Source organism: Temnothorax americanus, unplaced genomic scaffold (assembly GCF_048541705.1).
Source record: "Temnothorax americanus isolate GAGA-0224 unplaced genomic scaffold, ASM4854170v1 Scaffold4, whole genome shotgun sequence".
NCBI classification, from domain to species: Eukaryota; Metazoa; Arthropoda; class Insecta; order Hymenoptera; family Formicidae; genus Temnothorax; species Temnothorax americanus.
Window position 1 is genome coordinate 309,981 of NW_027509547.1, and position 21,742 is coordinate 331,722.

The 21,742-nt window shown below is 40.0% G+C and overlaps 1 protein-coding gene across 3 annotated transcripts in view; it reads left to right on the plus strand.

Annotated features, from left to right (window-relative positions):
* The window catches only part of LOC143902529 (uncharacterized), a 183,706-nt gene extending 167,338 nt beyond the window's left edge, over positions 1–16,368 (plus strand). For 2 of the 3 annotated variants that reach the window (XM_077415514.1, XM_077415516.1), the window contains 7 exons: positions 9,328–9,510; positions 11,157–11,315; positions 11,440–11,657; positions 11,784–11,910; positions 12,312–12,985; positions 13,120–13,421; positions 13,641–16,368. In XM_077415514.1, coding sequence (XP_077271640.1) covers positions 9,328–9,510; positions 11,157–11,315; positions 11,440–11,657; positions 11,784–11,910; positions 12,312–12,985; positions 13,120–13,421; positions 13,641–14,848 — 2,871 coding nt within the window. In that variant the 3' untranslated portion in view covers positions 14,849–16,368. The remainder of the gene's footprint in view (positions 1–9,327; positions 9,511–11,156; positions 11,316–11,439; positions 11,658–11,783; positions 11,911–12,311; positions 12,986–13,119; positions 13,422–13,640) is intronic. The other variant, XM_077415515.1, reaches the window with a different exon arrangement.
* Positions 16,369–21,742: the final 5,374 nt, after the last annotated feature.

The window sequence follows — 21,742 nt, forward strand, 5'->3', positions numbered from 1 at the left end:
ATAATTTTTCGTTTTTCTCAACTTTTTTTGGAAGAAATAAAGGCTTGACGTCCTCTGGAAATTGCATTTGATCGTTCGCAAGCGTCGTTCTAACGCGACCGCGACTTCTCTTTTGCCCTCGGCGGAGGCGCGTGCGTGCATGCACGCACCTATCGACGCATCCTCACCTTCGACGGGATAGGTAATGCTTCGTTCGCGCTGATGTCGGTGGCGGTTAACTATCGCGTTTCAAGGACATCCACTCCCCTCCTCTTTCGCGTTTGTTCCCTATCACGAATCTGCGCCGGGTAACTTCGGATTTTGCTTCGAACCAGCCTCTTTCTTTCCCCTCCTCGCTCTCGAATCTTTCTCCTCGTGCTAATTGCGGGATTCTTCGATCCGCGAAAGAAAGAGTCCGATTTTGGCGACGTCATAAAAAGTCGAAGCTACGCATTTGGCCGTGGGCGACAAAGATTTGACTGCGCGCGATTAAAAATGCTGTTTTATATATGCAAGATATCGCGATTGCGTTTCTCGCGCGAGCATATCATTTAAGAATGATCGTTACGAGTCGATCGTCAAGATGTGACCAAACGGAGAGAAACTCTTGAACCGAATATTAAAATATATTTACACTCTGTATAAATACGTTTTAATAGTCTATAAAATTTTTATGTTTAATTAGCTCTCCCGGCTAAAGTTCCTATATCTGTTTGAAGTGCATCGTAATATATATTTATGATTGTTACAATTGAATCTTGTGAAAACCTTGACTGAAATAATTTGTTTTGATTAAATTTTAATTAAAAAAAAACTGGAGAAATGCTTTTGGCAGTTTCTTTTTAAGATTAAAAATATGTCAAACAATTATTTTGTTTTATTTTCAGAAAACAAGATTTAGAAAAAATTGTCTTGGGCTTTTATATGATTAAAAATATCGAAATTTATTATGATATTCCTTTGCTGTTATTTTATAAACTATATGTAGATGAACGAAAAAAATTTTGAATTCTTTCCTAAAAGCAATTTTGCGTGTTTAAATTGAACAAAAATTTGTTGATAAATGGCACAAATATCTGACGCTTGGAAGTCGCATACACTTAAATCATATAGCAAACATTATTATTTTTTTTTTAATCTACTCTACGTCGTGCATATTCGACGAATGATAATTCAGAAGACGCACCAGGGGGGGAACTGTCATGTGCGATCAAAACCCGTGGGTGGCATATTTGGCTCCCCCATCGGGGGGGATTGTACCTTTCCGGACAATGACGTCAGGCCTCATTATGCATTCGACGATATCGTTTAGTCGTCGGAGAATTTTGTCGCCTTACGCTCCGCGTGTATCCGCTCAATAACGCATACGATGACGAAGCTACGGCGCACGCTCAGCCCATTCTAAATCAGTTTTTGGACAACAACCGATTACACGACGGGTGTGATTTATTTCGGTATGCGCAAAACGCAGAAGAAAGATGCCAGAAGGATAAATATAATTTTGATATTTTTGAGACATTTGATAGGAAAGTCTGAAATTGTAATATAGTATGGTATGGTAAGTTATTTAATTGCCAGGTAATCTCCACGGCAGTTTCTGAAGAATGTATACATATAAAGCTTTATACCTATACGAATGCCTATATGAATAAATTTATTTTACAGGTGGATAAATTCCACGTTATGCCTTGCTAACTGCAGGTCTAGATGTCTTTCGTGGTCGGTTTCGAAATTGCGCGAGTTGCTGCCGCGTCTTCGCGAATCGACGTGCGTCTTCTTCGATTACCTTGGAAACATGATCGTCGTGCCTATCGGCCACGATCTCGAAGAATTCTCGTTCTCTCGTGCATGCGTGATTGCCGCATACACCGCAGTGAGTGCCATTGTAGTGGAAAAACGAGTTGCACGCGGCACTCCCATTCACCAAATTCCTTCCTTTCATCGGCGCTGATTCTCCTGGCTCTCGGCTTTTCAGTTTCCTTTTCTTCTCATCTCGTTAATTCTCTGACTTTCACCCCTCCTCTCTCTCTCTCTCTCGATCGCCTCTCTCAATCGTTTGATAATAAAGATATACTCAACTAATGTAATAGAACTTTTTTAATTTCAATGCGCACGGTAAAAATGTTGTCGACGGAAGAAATTTTAATCTCGGAAAAAATTTAGTAGATAAAAAATGTTGATATTATAGGTGTGGTAAGGTATCGACAATTCGAGTTCTTTGCTTGTTAAGAAAATTTTAAATCGGGAAATCTAATAATTTTATTTACATATCTTTTTTTTAGAGGGAGAATTGGAGTATGTACCATTGTTTCCTTATCTTTCTTGATGTATTCTTTAGCATACCAAAGGTAACATTACAAATCGTTAAAGAGTTAAATTCTTCTCTTATATCCTCGTAAAGTGCTAACGGTAAATTATTGAATCCCCTTTATTCAGATTCCTTTGTTCCTTTATACGCGTCGTATACATAATTGAGCAGTTGTAATGACCATTCACTGCAGACCGTCGAAACCTCAGTCATACAGTCATACCGAAATTGTTCAAGGAAACAAATGGCATAATCGCCTCTTGCGGTTGACTGGTGTTACACACATACCTCCGATATTTAGCGACATTTCTCAACAATTCTCACCAGTTATGCGATCAAGGAGTCATAATTCCGTTCGACTTAGATGACGAAATTCCATTCGCAAAGACGGTCCTTTTTTGCAGCATTATCTATCTATATAGCGTTATTCGGTGGTTGTAATGCCTCGAGGGATTGATTTCACTACGCGCCTAAGTCGGAATTATAATTTGTGGCGCGGTACGCGATCCATTACGAATCGTCCAACGAAATATCCCGCTCGACGTTAATCTTCACCAGCCTTCTCGGAAAGGTACTCACATTAAACAGTTTACCGTTAAATAGATGCACTAAAAATTATTTATTCGGTGTTTACAAATGTAAAATTGTATGCCGGAACTTTTTGGTAATAAAAATTTAATAAAGTATCTCTTTTTATTTGTACTTTAATTTATACTTTAATTTATCGATTCTGGTATGCCACGCAGATATAAATATTTAGTTAGCCTGAACATCAATTCGGTAATAAATGAAGCGAAAATGTCGAGAAAGATTAATTATAATGAATTCTACTATAATGCGAGCTATAATGTTAATGCAATGAGTTATTCGTGTGCGAAGTTTGAATGGTCGGGAAAAAGAGACGAATTTCCGAGATTGTTCCACAATTTTAATAAACACGTTTACACATGTATGAAACTTATTCTCTCATACGAGAAAACGATACGAGGAAAATGGTATGAACATTTATATAAATAGTCGAAGGTTTCTCGATACGTTCCATTAAACATGCGGATGCAAAACTATATTCTGAGCTGATCGTTTTACAAGCAGCAGGTATGCGAGTCTCGTCATCGGAATATTACGAGTTACGGAGACCATGCAATCGAGTCTCCTTTCCGTTCTACGTCACCGAGCACGCGACAAACCTGGAATCTAAAGCTTTTATACTAAAAGGCCTCTATACTAAAAGCCATCAGCAATACTTCAACCTCCAATACTTCATATGTATCACAACCTTGGAAAATTTTCTGAATATTGCAGCACCTGATAATGAAAACGGAAAGGAAATAGCATATATAACAAATGCAAAAAATTGCAATATATAGTATCTTATTATCGTCACGTAAATGACAACTTTAATCTAAATTCAATTTTTCCTTGGAAAATTTGATGAAAGTTTTTTTAAATTACATTTCTAGGACGCTAACAGGAAATTCTTAATTATTAGTGCGATCTTGATTGCATTGATCTATATATATAACTAAGGATTATATTAATTAAATTAGTAATAATCAAAGAGTTACGTTTAATGTTAAATTTATTATACATTGAGTGTAATCTTCTGAAATCGAGTTATGAATATATTGGCATTAATCGGCAATAATTTTATTTTTGGTAAAGTTACAGTAAAATAAAATTTTTATGAAATTAACCGATGGAAATCGTGTGTCTTATTATTATTCGTTTATTGCACGCAATACTCGATGCGCGAAAATTATATAATTTTTAATATTAATGTATCTAATTATCCTAACTAACCGTTATTGTTAATTGCCATACAATTTTTGTCAGGGAAAAATCTACTTTTACATATTAAAGAATCCGCTGTGAAAATTACCTCGAGTGAGACAATTTATGTATGTATAGCAAGTAAGGGCAAGCAAATACAAGCAAGTAACCTTCAGGACTAAGATGCTGGATTATTTGCATTTCGAATCGATAATAATCACGACAGCAGTTACATTACCGAGCACAACGAATGTCAGAACAACGACGTGAAAATTGCACACGCCTGCATGGTTATTATCTTTGCCGTCACGGGGGGACTTTCTTTTAACATAATGAAGCCTTCCACCTTTCGGTAACAGCGCGAGAAAGGTCTGCTCGACCCTCAATGCAAATAGCACAAAAAACAGATTTATCACTGTCACGTTTGGTCGTGCGATAATGCCATCGCGGTTGTTGTCGCGCATTGACACCGCCGGCACGAAGGAAAGTTCGCTAATCTGTGAAGTATAAGAAGGAGAAACGAGATTCCCCACAGCGCGAGGAATCGTGGCAATTTACGAAGATAATTCCGGGCAATGAGCAGTGAGACGAGACGAAACGAGACGAGACGAGGCGATCCGGACGATCGTCAATCGGCATTCAGCCTTCGTCACGAGGAAGCGCCGTCCTACGTCGGGGATTCCTCCGATGGACGCGTGAACGGCGAAAGGTGAATGTGGGCAGACGATACGTCGTGGAATTACCGCGGAATACCAAATGCCGTTTCGCAATCCTCTTCGTCGGACTGCGATACCGCGTTTCTTCAATTTCGCTCGTGGCTCGCTGAATGATTAAATAAAAGAAAAATTTAATAATAAAAAATGATGTGATAGTTGCACAAGATGTATTCAGTATAAATATTAATTCTAATGTATTATACATATACGCACGTACTTTGAGGAGAGAAAAGAGTTTATTCTACAATGTTATCTAATATTTTAATAATTGTTTTGTATTCATAAACGCAGTTGAGATTCGCATTAAAGAAAGAGGAGGAGAAGAATGCTGAAATTTCTGCGCGTTTTTGTGACATCCGAGCCTCCTTGACGTGGTCCATCGATTTTTCTGCCTCACGTCTTTCTTCACTCGGGACTTATTTGCATGCACCTATATCTATATCAATTTCTCTTAAGATGAGCGTATCGATGTCGCGATCCCTGATGCCATGGAGCGGCGGACCTTTGCTTTACGTCTAGGCACGCTACACTCATCATGCACGTGCGTAAGGCGCTGTCCCAGGAAGCGGGTTTTGTAACGTCGAGACAGGTGTTCTCGACGTTACGTCACGCCGTAGCAATTTGTCTCGCGTATACACGTACAGGGTGTCCCCCGAGAAATCGTGTAACGTGCGACACCACGACAATCCCATTTTTCTTGGGAGATTATTTAATTTCTGACATTCCTATATTTATCATCATTTTCAAATCATGTCTGATAAACTGCGGTTTTCCTCCAAGTGAAAAGCTTTGGATTTGCTTTCTCGATTTTCGGTAACTGTTGCAGTGGCCTCTTTTGCCAATTAAACCTCTGAATAAAATTTCCGTCTTATATGAAAGAACAAAGCGCAAATCGATCGAGCGTCGACAACGTTTCATTGAAAGACTTTTTGCAGGACACCCTGTATCTGGCAACCTGCATGCGTGCGCAGTCTACTCTCCGCTCTCGTAATATCGAGATGCCGATGGAAAAGTTATATTCCGCGTGCCTCGGGGGCTTCGGCATTCCGTGTCTTACGTACGCCTTGCCGTTGCGGCAATCTTAATAAAAATTTACTCGGCAACGACCGACGAGATTGGCATATTATTGAGCGTAAGAGTTGTACCGAATTGACACGGGACATGCTTATGATATATTACTTCTAACATCAAGTACTTTTTGAACATTGTCGAAAATTATTGTCAAGTATCGATGCTATCATAATGATATCACGATAATTATCGTTGTTAAATGTCGATGTTTAGAAGAAGTCGAAATGTAAGAAAGATATGGCTGAAAGTAGATCTTTTTGATAACAGAGATTCGAATCGATCGACATTGATTATTTTAATCCCTGCTATATACGGAGCTTCTGCCTGAACATTAACGCTACACTCTCGAGATACCCGAGCACTATATCCGCTTGGGGTAAAAAATTCTTGAAGCGACGAGTTTCTGCCGCGCTCTCGCGTAAAGAGTCGTTATCCTGCCATCACGTCCACGTGCATTCCACGTGCGTCTGTCGAGCTCTCGAGCTCGAAAGAATATAGCGTGCTCTTACCGCGCGCACTCCACGGCGGAATTTCGTTCCCGCGATTTACCGTTGCACGTGCGCTCAACGTCAAAGGGGAATCCCGCGAGGAAGCGCGGAAGGGTTCGCGCGATATTGCGGACACGTGAGGTGTAAACGTGCCCCGCTGTTGAGAAATAGCGCGCCCGAGGTAGTCGTCTCGCGAGGTCGCCGTGTCGGTGCTAACGGTATATACCTTTCAGGTACGTCTGCATATATGCCCAAAGGCGAATAAGTATATACAGATATGGCCGCACTTGTAGAATCGGATGTATCGCGACGATATTAGAAGCATTCGATGATGCGCGTCGCGCGTAAAGCAAGCAAAAAGGATACTGACAGTATCATACTTATAGTTTCCCCAATCCTTTTTCTTACCATTCAAGGCTCTTTCCTTCTTCGACGACTGATTACTCGATCGACGCTCGGACGATTGTATTTGGTCGGACAAATCTGCGTAATTAACGTAATAATCCGTGACGAATTAATATTTCGACTGCTTTCGAAAAAAGAAATAGAAATCGCTCCACGATATATCCGAACGAGAAAAGACTTTGAGCATTAAAAGAAAAAGCTATAAGAAACATGAATTTGTCTCGGAATGAATGAATTTGTCTGCATTTCTCCGCATCTGTTTTAGTTTTCTTTCCTTATAAACGATTCTTGCAAATTTGAAAAGTTGATAACAGACAACAATTTATTATACGGTAATCTTAAAGCATTGAAACATAAATTCCTCAATAAAAATTGCGTGTTTCTTAAAACCTGGTTGAAATGACGATATGGAGAATCGTTTTACGATCAATTGTGGCGTGCCGATAGCTGTATCCGAGGCTATATTTCTAGGGACATAATCGCGACGCGACACGCGGTGAAAGTGTGCGAAAAGGGGCTAAGAAACAGTGCCGGCGCGTAAAAGTAACGTATGCGTCACGTGGCGGGATTCGAGACAATGACTATGGGAAAGGGAATGAAGGAGAACGAAAGACGCGAACGGCGAGGAAGATTCATGCTAAATTTCCCATTCGCGAATATATGCACGGGGATGGATATATCCGTCCGAGAATGCCAATAACGAGTACCTACGTCAAGCGCAGATTACACGCGAAAGAGAAAACATCATGGTAATGAATGCCGTCGTGGCATTCATCACGGAATCATATATCTAAAAGAGGCTTCGTAACGCGTGCGTAAGGTGTTCTCGAGGAAGAGTACCCATGGCCAAGCCTCAGGTCTTTCCTCGGAAAGATCTTAAACAGTTGCCTTTCCTGATTTCTGTTAATTATTATCTTCAAAATAATAGATTTAATTTATTAATATGTGCGATAAAATAATATTATAATATATATTGTTATAACTAATTATTTGTAATTAATTAATATACATTAATATACAAATATAAACATTCCATTATCATGGACTTATTATTATACGTTAAAAGATTAACGATAGAGATTTGCGCTCACTTTTCTATTCCATTTGAATAATCTCTCGTACTTTTTTTTATACAGGTATAAACTTTACTTTTTCGCTTAATGTTATTTTATTATATGAGTATTTCCTAATTTATTAAATGGAATAATACCTGATATAGAGCGACGAGATGTTGTGCTGGATGCTGCACTCAAATCTTTCAAGAATCTCGTCATCTCGCGATTCCGCGAACGATGGCGATGGCAAATGCGGCGATCGCGATCGTTCGAAATTTCGCCAGCGGCGATATTTTGCGGTAACTGCGAATTAATTCAGAGCACGTTCAAGAGCCATCAACGGCCGCCTACTCGTGCATTTCCTCAGGCGCGGTAACTACCTGCCACGTTATGATAATTAAGAAGCGAATCGCGCGGCGATTCGTAGCGAACACCAGCACGGCCATCAGTTAGGATAATCGAGTGTCACCGACTAAATTTGACGGTGTCCCAACTTCCAACACTGTGTCGGAATATAGATTCGGTGAGATTCCTTATCGAAGTCGGATTTATATCGCTTACGGCTTACGGGATCATTCACGATTCATGAAGCTGATAATCAGCGTGACAAAGGTTTAGATTTGAATCGCTGTGTGTATGAAATACTTTTTTATTTTACTATTATGATTGATCAGCGTTAATCCATTTTAAGATCAACGATAAGTCAATAGATAAGTAGGTATTTACTGTGGGAAACGCAAGACATGATGTAACAAAAAAAACTAAAGACAATAAGAAATGATGTAATTATTAATATACATATGTATCGAGTTAATCGCGATAAAAATCTAAGAAATCAATTTTAGAGACAGACACAACGCTAAAAAATATACATTGAACAATGCTACCTATATTTATTATGGATACTTAGAGAATATATGCTTTATATTACATCTATTTATGAATGTCTATAATGAAGTCGTACACGTGGCATGTTGCAATAGCCAGTTTGAATCAGTTCCTATATATGGTCGTCGACTATGACATGAGCACAATCGTACGTACATCAAATAATGACACGTTGTCAATTTACATAACTCCGACTCGTGAATGATAATTATCGCGTTCGTTGTGGCGAGAAGGAAACACGAATCGGCGTGCATTTCCGAGGCTGTGCCCGATTTGGTCGACGTTTCCCATTTATTTCCGCATTCGGCAATGATTATTAAAGAGATATCGCATCGCGTTTTTCCACAGCAAAGTCGATATCAGGGAAAGTCGCGTTTTCCCTTTTCTGCTTTCGTAATGCCTTTGGAAATTGCCAATCGCGTCGAACGGCAATTTGTCGAAAATGATCGAAGTTACGTAAGGAATCGTCGACGCAATCGCGAATTTCTTCCCTCGCATTCAGTTACGCGGTAAGAAGATTTTTCAAGCTTAGCGGCAATCGAGGTGTGTGCCATGCAACGTGTAATTTTTTTTCGTGAAAAGTTTATATCATAATTTTTCTCTCCGACGACAAGAAATTTTACAAAATTTGTATTTTATTTGCGCAGGTGCAGAGGCTCGCCGATTACGAGAGGTACCTGGGACAGGAAGCGAGGAGCTTGATAGACAGCGAGTGCATTGACAGCGGGGCAGTCCTCCATCGTGGACAGTTAGAGGGTGACCTTCACCGTATCCAGGAGCTATTCCCCGGCGACAACTTGCGGCTACACGAGCGAGACGTTGTCACCACGGTACGACGAGTATTTCATTGATACAAAATACTTTTTTTTTGTCGTTCCTAATTCCCGACGATCAGAACTTCAGTTAGCAACTGTTAGCAACGATGATAAAAACGTTTATGCAAAACATCCTACTCCTCCTTCCGTGGAGGATGTTCAAATGATGTAGCGACAAACAACGGTGCTGACAAACGGTATCGCAGACAATGCGCCTAACAATTCAGCCTTTCTCACGGTCGTTTAGACGCATCTCGTTTTTCTGCGTCCGCGGAAAATGCTCGCGTGCCGCGCGGCGGTTAGAGCCGCGTATATACTCCACTTCCTTCCCACGTTCATTCGCGTATCCATCCGGACACAAGCGTATTATTCGATAATTTCTCCCAGCCCTATTTTCACCCGACCCGCCCGCTGGCTGCTGCGAACGGTGAAATTGACGGCGCGGCGTGCCGCTCGTTCAATAGAGCGCTCACTTTCTGCGTCCGCACAAAAAAATATATAGAAACAGAATAGAAACTGTGCCACCGAGATGGAGGCTGGCAATAATGACACTGTAATGACACTTATATTATTTCCATGGAAAGCGCGTCATCCTTTTTTCGTATATAACGGTAGAAACGCAGCGAAAGTTAGTATATTGTAAAGAAACAAGAGGATTCTTATTTAAAAAAAAGAACGTTACGTCTACTAAAGACTTCTTTAACCAGTAATTGACATTGTAAACTATACGGTTTTCTTTAAAATTATAAGATCAATTTTTTTTTCTTCCTTATAGAAGTCGATTTCGCGGAATGCAAAAATTACAAGCATTATCGTAGAAATAACAGACCGCCTAAAATTATTAATCGTATTTTGCGCGTATTTTTTATGTTCGGTGAGAAACATTCGCGTAGCCATTTCTAGAGAGGCATTCTTATCCCATAAAACATCGGTGTCTGTCGGTATCACTCCGAAACTCTCGCTGTTAAAGTCCCCGGGCGATGCACTTTCCAATGCTATAAATGATAGCGGATAATCCATTTGACGTGTTGGATGTATTAGTGCCCGATCTAGGCTTTTATGCGTTGTAACAACGCGATTACAATGAAACGGAGGTGCGGGTTACCGCCCGGTCGGGATCACCAGAAGTGATTTCGTAATGGAAAAGAGGATGTTGGGACATGTCAGGGAATCTATAAGCCCGCGTATGTTAATCCGCCCGCTCGATCCGCCGAATAGGGAGAGCACTCGCTGCTCTCTCCCATAGTTGTAGCACGCCTTAGAGAATCATCGCTTAGCAGCCAAATTTGGTAGTGACATTTTTCGGCCGTAGCCGTAGCTGTTAATACTCTTCACGTGTGTGGCACGCATGTGGTGTTACATGACGCGATTAATGCGGCGGTAAAATTAGCATGCTCTGAGACCCTGCGAAATTCCCCAGTCGAGTCGTTACAACCAAGAGCCTTAAACTCTTAGAGATAGTCATTCGCAATCAGATCTTGCTATTCAGACATTTGATATGAGAATTTTTTCTCTTTTCTCTATAAAAAAAATATAATATATATTAATTGTATTGAAATGTCAACATATATTAAACTTGAAATTTTTTCTAAAAGTAACTGTATAGCTCTTATTAGTCGTCCACTAGATTTTAATTTAATTTAATTGTTTATTATTTTCAGAAAATGAAAAATATGCTACGTAAAAGAAACGGTAGTACTCCAGTCAGACTGACGAGAGGGCTTTCTCAGAAGGCACTGGATATTCCGGATAGTGGCTTATCGCCAATTAAATCACCAACTAGGACTTTCCTCCTGGAAACGCCAGTTCAGTTCACCACGGTATGAAAAATTTTAGGAAGTTATCAAGATTAAAATATATTTGCAAATATATTTGCCTATTTTGATAAAGATTAATATTTTATTAAGACATTTAACACTAATAATCTTAAAATTCGGATTTTAGGGTATGCAATCTCAGGAGAGGCATCTCTTCCTCTTCACCGATCTTCTGCTGATCGCGAAAGCTCGTAGCAGCGGGAACTTCAAGTTGAAGCAAATCGTAAAAATGAGTGAGCTCTGGCTTACGGCTGGTCACATAGAAGACGTGGCGGAAAGCAGCAAGTCCGTGGAAACCAGCTTCGTTATTGGTTGGCCCACGACGAACGTTGTGGCCACTTTCATGTAAGTATAGGCTCTTTTTCAAAGCCGCGTATAATTGAATACAACGGATATCCAAATGAGATGGAAAATATCAACTACAGACTCTTACAATTGTTACTGTTGTCACGGTCAAATTCATCCTTACAGGACCGCTGCAGCGCGAGATCTCTGGTGGGGACGTTTGAACGATCTTGTGCAAGAGGAAAGAAGTAAGGAGCCGTCGAACACGAACATTCAAGTTATGTACCACGACAACGACACGCACACCGACTACGTAAGTGCGCCCCGTCTTTTCACGCGAGAACGAATACGTTCGCAGTCACGTCTTCGCGCGAGCCATTCTTTGCGCATACTCGAATCCGGGGGACTCGATTATCATTCGACCTTCCTAGTAGTATTTTTTTTCTTGAGAGGTATCTTTTATACCGCGAACGTCGGTACTGAGTTAGAATCGTCGCCGCGTATTGTGCCGGCATTCACCTTCAATCATCAATTCATAATTCATCAATGTTGCATAAAGGTATAAGCCACTTGGATCGCGAATAAATTTCCGTTAAATAAACGCTGTCTATCGTCGGTAAACAAGGATGAGCGACGAATCGCGTGCCGTATTATTCATCCCTTTGTACTACCCGGCGATGAAAGAATACATACGTGCTATTTCGTACCTTGCAGTGCAAGACGATCACGGTCGACTCCGACAAGACGGCGCAGGATTGCGTGAGCAAGGCAATATTATTGTGGGATCTTCAAGCTTCTTCGGGACCTTTCCAGCTTTGGGCCCGAACGTTCCCGGACGAGCCGCCGTATCCGTTGATAGGGCACGAACGACCATTCGCCGTGAAGATGTCGCGTCTACGACACATGCTATCGACAGATGAGGGTTTCGACCTGGTGCACATCAACAATAGCGGCGTCGATCTATGTCATTTCATCCTCAGGCCTGTGATGAAAACACCCGCGAAAAAGAACAATCGATCGAAAATAACCGGTCTATTGCGTCGCTCACTATCGTTGAATCCGCACCTCTTCGGCGTGCCTCTGGCGCGGCTAGATGAGAACGGCCTACCTAAACCCGTTCTCGTGATGCTGCAACAATTATTCGCGAAAGGTCCGTTCATGCAGGGAATATTCCGCAAGTCTGCGAATGTACGAATCGTTCGAGAGTTGCGAGAACAGATCGAGTCCACGGGAGATCCTAGTTGCTTGGAGGATGCGCCGATTATAGCGGTGGCGGCTTTGCTGAAGGACTTCTTGAGATCTTTGCCGGATCCTCTCTTGACCTCTCATCTGTTTCCTCTCTGGATGGACAGCTTGGGTACGCCGAGTCCTGTCCAAACTATTAAAAGGTTTATAATTTATTTTAATTAAAATAATATATTTTTTTAATACAAAATTTCTATGTCAGTTAATACATTTATTACTACTGTGAACACAATAATTTTGATAAGAAAATGAAACTAATTGGAAAAAAATTTTTCAGCATTTTACATAGACTGCCAAAGGCGAATTTCACGTTACTCTCGCATTTAATTTGCGTACTGCACCATGTGGCGAAGCGATCCAAACGTAATCTCATGTGCGCCAGCAATCTTGGCGTTTGCTGCGGCCCAAGTTTACTTTGGTCTTCGAACCCGACAGTGAATCAGAGTAGAGCGATCCCGACAATCACGGAAATGCTGATCTGTCACTGCGAAGATTTGTTCGGCGCGGATGTTACGCATCTACTCGGAGAAGACACGCGCAGCGACAGCGGAGCCGAGGAGAGTACTGACAGCCTTCATTGTAAGTATTATAATATAACGTTATGTTAAATTATTATTAATTAATCAAAGATATTAAATAATAATCAAGATATTAAAGAACATTAAAATATATAATATTATAGAATATAGAATATTAGAATATATATTAAACGGTAAATTAAATTATTTTTAATAAAATAATGATTAAAATATTTTAATAATTACATTGTTCATTATTAACAAGTTCCTTATGGTGTAGCAGGTGGAATATCCTTGGATAGTCTGGACCTGACAGAGGCACCGCGTAGAGATCCCATGTCCCTGTCAAGAGACTCAGGCTTGACCTTGTCAGATTGCCAATTATTCATCCCGGAATCACCCGTAGGCTCGGAAGACTCTGCCCCGAATGCTCCAACGTCTACTAATTACGATAAATCTTTTACGAAGGAAGAGAAGTCTAATGGTAAAACCTACATGCCAGTTTATAGATGCGGATGGGAGGAGAGGCTGAACGGTTACGCGTCTGGCAACCATAATCATACGAACAGCACGGAGCACAACTTCAGAGAGGAAAAGGCCAATGAGTGTTACCCTAATCCGTCTCAATCGTCCAATTTCCAACGGCAAGATTGGCTACGGGCACAGCTGAAAAGAACACCTAGAACGAACAGATTGGACGAGCACGAGCACAGAAAGGAGAGATTTGGCGACAAGGACATATATGATAGGGAATACCTTAGACAGGACACGATTAAAGAAAATGTGGAGAACTGCAAGACTTATCGGAGCAGACAGTTGAACGTAAGCTATGAAATACTATCGGAGGAGTACAATAGCAAGAGCTTGCAGCAGGACATCCGAAATGCCGAACGGGTGTCAATTCACGACTCGGAGCAGGATCTAACAAGCGGTGGCGACACATCCCGCTCTAGCAGCGACTGCTACGAGTTCAAGAAGGTCAAGTCCTCCGAGGTGCAGTACGTGAGTCTGGAGTCACCGATGTCGGAGAAAGAGCGCTGTCGTCAAGCCCGCGATCGTGATTTGTACGATGACTTTGTTAGAGTAAAGGCTTCCATATACATGGAAGCGTTGAAGTATTGCAAGAGCAAGGACTCGAATGGCGAATCCGATGGTAAAGTTACATACTGCCAGGATAGGAGTCGATCAACCGAGATCTATGGAACCGCGGATGCGAACGATTCTTATAAAAGCGTAGTCGACCTTAGCGAGGATGAGCAGGAGAAAAGAACTACGTCATGGCCGGACACACCGCCGCCATTGCCGCCGAGGCTCAGACACCTGCCGCCGGTGCATATGAATCTCGAGGACAGGCATAAAGTGGCGGGTAGGTCTAGGTCTTTACCACCGCCACCGCCCTATCGACCTCCACCGCAACCTCGCGCCCCTATCACCACGAGGCATCTAGGATTCGGCAGATCCGTCGTTGATGATGAGAGCTACGTCTGAGAACGAATGGCGGATTCATACTGGTTTTTAATCATCGAATATGCCCCCCCCCCCTTTCCCTCCATCCCATTATCCCGGTGTGTATAATGTCCAAGTCGTGGATTTGTCACGACAATTGAACCTAGTCGAAACTGAAACGTGCATATCGGGATAGAGAGATGGTCACGTTTAATCGCGCCGTTGCGATTTTTTGTTAAGAGTGACGAATACTTATCGTCCTTCTTTGATCAAATTTAGAGATAGCGAGATAAGTAAGACGAAGTGAGACGGCGAATTATAAAATTTGCCGTCTATTCGTGACCGCCGACAATAGATCTTGGCCCGTGTTCTTGTCGTATTTTCGGCACTAAATGTTCACATTTAATATCTATCTTTTGACTTGAATTTTTCGCATAAGCAGACGAAACTCTGATTCAGATGGTTGTATTCAGGGTTAAATACTATGCTAAATCGAGGACCCGGGCCTTGCGACTGTCATTCAGTGATTCAGGGTGCTTCCACGAGCGTTAATTCATACTATCTTAGTAGGCTTAATGTTCGTATTTAAGTAGCTAACTAAGCATAGACTAAATAAACGGACAGTACTAGCCCCAAGACGACACTATGAGTAACTCTTTTCTTACGTAAATTACGTTTGTAAAAATATTAATGAGAGATGAATTCTCTATGAGCATCGAAGAAGTGCTGTGGAAATACAGATGCTGTGCTTAGCAGCACGATAAAAGGCACAATAATGCGATCGACGAATATACAACGTTTTAATAGCGTCTTTAAATCGGAAAATTTTTTACCTTTCTCTAAATTATTTTTAGACGAATGCATTCTTCAAATTAAGTGCACTTTTCTATCGATGCAATGGCGCGTTTGTATATTTTAAGTTTGTGAGAAGCCAAGATCAATTGCGGGGATAATCACAATAATAAAGTAGTATCGTAGAAGAGAACTTATTATAAATTTCCCCCTCAAAAATACATTGTAAACTTTTTATTTCGTTTTGCGCAGTCGTGACTGGTACCAATTCGAAACTGATTTTAAGTTAAGACAGACCACTCTTCTCGACATTATGTTTTTTTTAATGGCTCTGTTAACAACGCGTTAATAGTTGTGTTTTAATCAAATTTGATTGACAGAATTAGTATCTCTTCAATATTTTCTTTTCCGGGCGTATTTACCAGATATTTTTTTCACGCTTGCATCGAACGGGAACGAATCTTCCCTGTAACCAGCAATGGTAAATTCGTTTCTTTGAAAATCGTAACATGACTTACAAACATAAGATACTGTTGCGTGAATACAATCGCGATTATCTTCTTAACGGCTATATAGAATACAAGAAGCATTGGAGTGTTATATACTATACGACCAGGCTTTTGCCGTTCTTTGTATATATTAATCTGTGAACTGTCATCTTTTATATCGTTGAACTTATGATACGAAGTTAACACTCATAAGATATGTATACTTATCTAAATTATATATGTTATGCTATAAAAGCAAATATATATATTTCGTATTTTATACACCTATGGATTTTCTTTGATACAACCTGTCCGTTTCATTCCCAAGTTATGCATGATTGTATATAAATTAATTAATTATGCTACACAAATATTTACATTAGTCTCTCTGATATTAGATATTTCTCAGAATTGATAAAGTATTAACAGAATTTAATATGAGCTCTAAATATTGAATCTGCTTCGTGATTTTTTACTATAAAATAACATTTACAAATATAAAAATAGAAGACAATAAAGGTAATAGAAGAATTAATTCGGATGATAAAGTCGGCGAAACTCAGGTTTCGCACCGCGAAATTTCGGAAATTTACTCCTGATATATTAGGAAAGCATGTTGAGCAAGGAGGTTGTCCGGATTACAGTAGGTATTCCGCGGGTGTTTTGAAATGCGAAATGCGCTGAACGACACTGGGTCCTATCTCGAGAAATAAATTCATTTTAACATTGTTATGTAATGTATCCGTTAATGCAAATCATGCTCTCTCAAACGAGATTTGACAATAAAGAGTTTTAAAATGCTGTTGCACACGTTTTACATTTCAGTATGCGAAACTTTCTGCCGCATTTTTCGTTTGCATAAATTATTCAAAAGAATATAATTAGTAACTGTATTAATAATTAGATTAATAGAATACTGTAATCTAAAATAATAATTGAAAAATAGCAAGAATTTAATTATGCATCAGTAGAGACGTTAGAAGACAATAAAGGTTAATAGAAGAATTAATTCGGATGATAAAGTAGGCGAAACTCAGGTTTCGCACCGCGAAATCACGGAAATTTACTCCTGATGTATCAGGAAAGTATGTTGAGCAAGGAGGTTGACGGAGGTATTCCGAGCGCGGGTCTTGCCACCCCACATTGCCTCCTCGTAATCACGCTGCTATTGGTCAGAGCACGGGAGCCTACTGCCCCTCCTATGCACACCTGCTGCCAGCGCTCTGATTGGCCGTAGGCTGGGCATCCTCGTCGCGCGCCCGGCGCGCCGTTCCAATGGCGATGGAAACGTCCCGCTGCTCGAATACCTACTAAAAAAAACCTCCTCGCTCAACATGCTTCCCGCGTAACAGGAGCGATTTCTGAGAAATTACAGACGACTCCAAACTCGAGATTCTCCCTTTCCTCATAACCTAAAACTCTTTTCATAATTTTTATGATCTTTCAAGCGCCAAACGAAGCACGATATATTTCTCGAATCGTTACTATACTTAATAATAATTTAATATTAATATCTATTGTTTGTTAAATTAATAACGTTTTTATTAATTACTTTTTTATACATATACGTACTATATGTATGAATAACTGAAACCTGAAACTATATTATACGAATTAATGCCAGTGCTCGTGCTCGGCCGGCTCGGCGGAAAGGTTGTTAGAAGCTCTGAAATGCGCTGAACGACACTGGGTCATATCTCGAGAAATATGTTTATTTCAACATTGTTATGTATGCTTTAATGCGAGACTTGCTCTCTCAGATGTAATTAGACGCTAAAGAGTTTCAAAATGTTGCTGCATAATGTTAGATAACAAGAAAAAGGTAGCCGCGAATGCCGACGGGCGGCGTTTGGGTGACAAATTCGGAGCTCCGAAATGCCACACGCGACACCAAATAAATCTCGAGAAATACGTTTATTCTAACATTGTTATGTGTCCTTTAATGCGAGGCATGCTCTCTCGATTAAGATTAAACGATAAAGAGTTATAGAAAGCTGTTGCATAATGCTATTAGCTAACGAGAAAAAGGTAGCCGCGAATGCCGACGGGCGACGTTGGACGACAAAGTCGGAACTCTGAAATACGATAACTAAATGAATCGCGAGAAATACGTTCATTTTAATATATTGTTATGTATTCTTTAACGCGAGGCATGCTCTCTCGAATGTGATTAGACGATAAATAATTATAAAATGTTGTTACATTATATTATACATATAGTTAACGAGAAAAAATAGAAGCTGCGTACTGCGTATGCCTTTGCTCGGCGGGAACGTAAGCTCTGAAATGCGACGAACGACACTGCCAGGACATATTTCTATAGAAATACATTTATTTTAACGTTGTTATGTGTTCTTTAATGCAAATTAAGATGTCTCGAACAAGATTTAACGATAAAGAGTTATCGCGCCGCGCGCCGGCATTCCCGCTCGGCGATCTAGGTCAAGGCCAATTTAGAAAGTGGATCAATAATGTACGGCTGCTCGTGATTCGTGACAACCGCCCGCCGCTCAAGTATAATAGGGTCAAGGCCATGTGTTGTTGGCTTGGCGCGAGAAAAAAAGTTCTCCCTATCATTTATCGCAAATATCTGAGCAACCACCGAAGATATACTATATATATATATATATAGAGATGATTCAATATAAGGACTGTTTAGTTTATACTCATCTGCGCTATTGGAATATCTCGATTTTATTACTACAATTATACGTCCTTCCGTTTATTTAACATGATAAAGCGCGCGCGTGCCGTAAAGATATGGGGCGCCAAATTATTTCTGACTTTCTTAAAACGCTTATATCTCCAGCAACCGTAAATGATAGAAAGATGATTAAAGAAAGACTTTGTACTTTATACTTTGCCCTTTTGGTATTACTCAATTATATTACTCGCAATATTATGTACTTTAGTTTATTAAAGCAATAAAGCGCGCGCGTGCCGTAAAGATCCGGCGCGAAATAATATTATTTCTGACTTTCTTAAAACGCTTATATCTCGGCAACCGCATAAATGATAGAAAGATGATTGCAAAAAGACTTTGTACTTTATACTTTGCCCTATTGGTATTACGCAATTGTATTGCTCGCAATTATGTATATACTTTCGTTTATTAAAGCAATAAAGCGCGAACTAGCCAAATTAGAATCGCGCGCCTCGATCGCCGCATTCATCATTTTCATTATAAACGTTTATATCTCGGCAATCGTAAAAGACAGAAAGATGATTCAAAAAGCACTTTTTAGATCGTGCTCTATACTCTATTACAATTGCTCACTTTTATTATTGGCAATTATTTATTTCCGTTTATTAAGACGAGAAAACGCGCAAAATCTTAAGGATTCGGGCGCCAAGCGATTTTTATTTTCATTAAACGCTTATATCTCGGCAACCGTAAATGATAGAAAGATGATTAAAAAAAGACTTTGTACTTCGTACTTTGCCTTATTGGTATTACTCAATTGTATTATTTGCAATTACGTACTTTCGTTTATTAAAGAAATATAAAGCGCGAGCTGGCCAAAAGAATCGCGCGCCTCGCCGCATTTGTCATTGCATTTTCATTAAACGTTTATATATTTACTAATATCCTATGCATTAGTGATTACCTATATTGTCAGATCTTTGTCAAAATACATTAGAAATATTAACAATACAATGTTCTAATTAATAGTATGCTTCTTAAAGTTTAAAAATAAAAAAAAGTTTTGGAACGATATTGAATAAAGAAAATCGATGAAAAAGATGAGTTAAGTTTTCTAATTGACGTGCAAATATAAATAATTCTTAAAAAATGTTATGTTAACATCGTTATATTAACACTATATGCTATTTCATGAAAAGCATTCTCTCTCGAACAAGATTAGAAGATAAAGAGTTATAGAATATGCTGTTGCATAATGATAGCCAACGAGAAAAAATAAAAACTGCATAATGCCTCGCTCAAAGCTCGACGGAAACGGTATAATAGATGCCGAAATGAAACACTAGATGAATCTTGAAAAATACGTTTATTTTAACATTGTTATGTGTTCTTTAATGCGAGATGCTCTTTCGAACGGGATTAGACGATAAAAGGTTTTAGAATGCTGCTGCATATAATATGCTATAGCCAGTATATCCAACGAGATAGAGATAGCGGCGAATGTCGTCGCTCGGCGCTCGGTGAGAGTCAAAACCCCGAAATGCAATGAACGACACTAAACGAATCTCGAGAAATACGTTTTTTTTTTTACATTTTTATGTGTACTTCAACGCGAATTATGTTCAGCATTCTATAACTCTTTATCGTAGAATCTTGTTCGAGACATCTTAATTTGCATTAAAGAACACATAACAACGTTAAAATAAATGTATTTCTAGAAATATGTCCTGCAGTCGTTCGTCGCATTTCAGAGCTAATTACGTTCCCGCTGAGCAAAGGCATACGCAGTACGCAGCTTCTATTTTTTCTCGTTAACTATATGTATAATATAATGTAACAACATTTTATAATTATTTATCGTCTAATCACATTCGAGAGAGCATGCCTCGCGTTAAAGAATACATAACAATATATTAAAATGAACGTATTTCTCGCGATTCATTTAGTTATCGTATTTCAGAGTTCCGACTTTGTCGTCCAACGTCGCCCGTCGGCATTCGCGGCTACCTTTTTCTCGTTAGCTAATAGCATTATGCAACAGCTTTCTATAACTCTTTATCGTTTAATCTTAATCGAGAGAGCATGCCTCGCATTAAAGGACACATAACAATGTTAGAATAAACGTATTTCTCGAGATTTATTTGGTGTCGCGTGTGGCATTTCGGAGCTCCGAATTTGTCACCCAAACGCCGCCCGTCGGCATTCGCGGCTACCTTTTTCTTGTTATCTAACATTATGCAGCAACATTTTGAAACTCTTTAGCGTCTAATTACATCTGAGAGAGCAAGTCTCGCATTAAAGCATACATAACAATGTTGAAATAAACATATTTCTCGAGATATGACCCAGTGTCGTTCAGCGCATTTCAGAGCTTCTAACAACCTTTCCGCCGAGCCGGCCGAGCACGAGCACTGGCATTAATTCGTATAATATAGTTTCAGGTTTCAGTTATTCATACATATAGTACGTATATGTATAAAAAAGTAATTAATAAAAACGTTATTAATTTAACAAACAATAGATATTAATATTAAATTATTATTAAGTATAGTAACGATTCGAGAAATATATCGTGCTTCGTTTGGCGCTTGAAAGATCATAAAAATTATGAAAAGAGTTTTAGGTTATGAGGAAAGGGAGAATCTCGAGTTTGGAGTCGTCTGTAATTTCTCAGAAATCGCTCCTGTTACGCGGGAAGCATGTTGAGCGAGGAGGTTTTTTTTAGTAGGTATTCGAGCAGCGGGACGTTTCCATCGCCATTGGAACGGCGCGCCGGGCGCGCGACGAGGATGCCCAGCCTACGGCCAATCAGAGCGCTGGCAGCAGGTGTGCATAGGAGGGGCAGTAGGCTCCCGTGCTCTGACCAATAGCAGCGTGATTACGAGGAGGCAATGTGGGGTGGCAAGACCCGCGCTCGGAATACCTCCGTCAACCTCCTTGCTCAACATACTTTCCTGATACATCAGGAGTAAATTTCCGTGATTTCGCGGTGCGAAACCTGAGTTTCGCCTA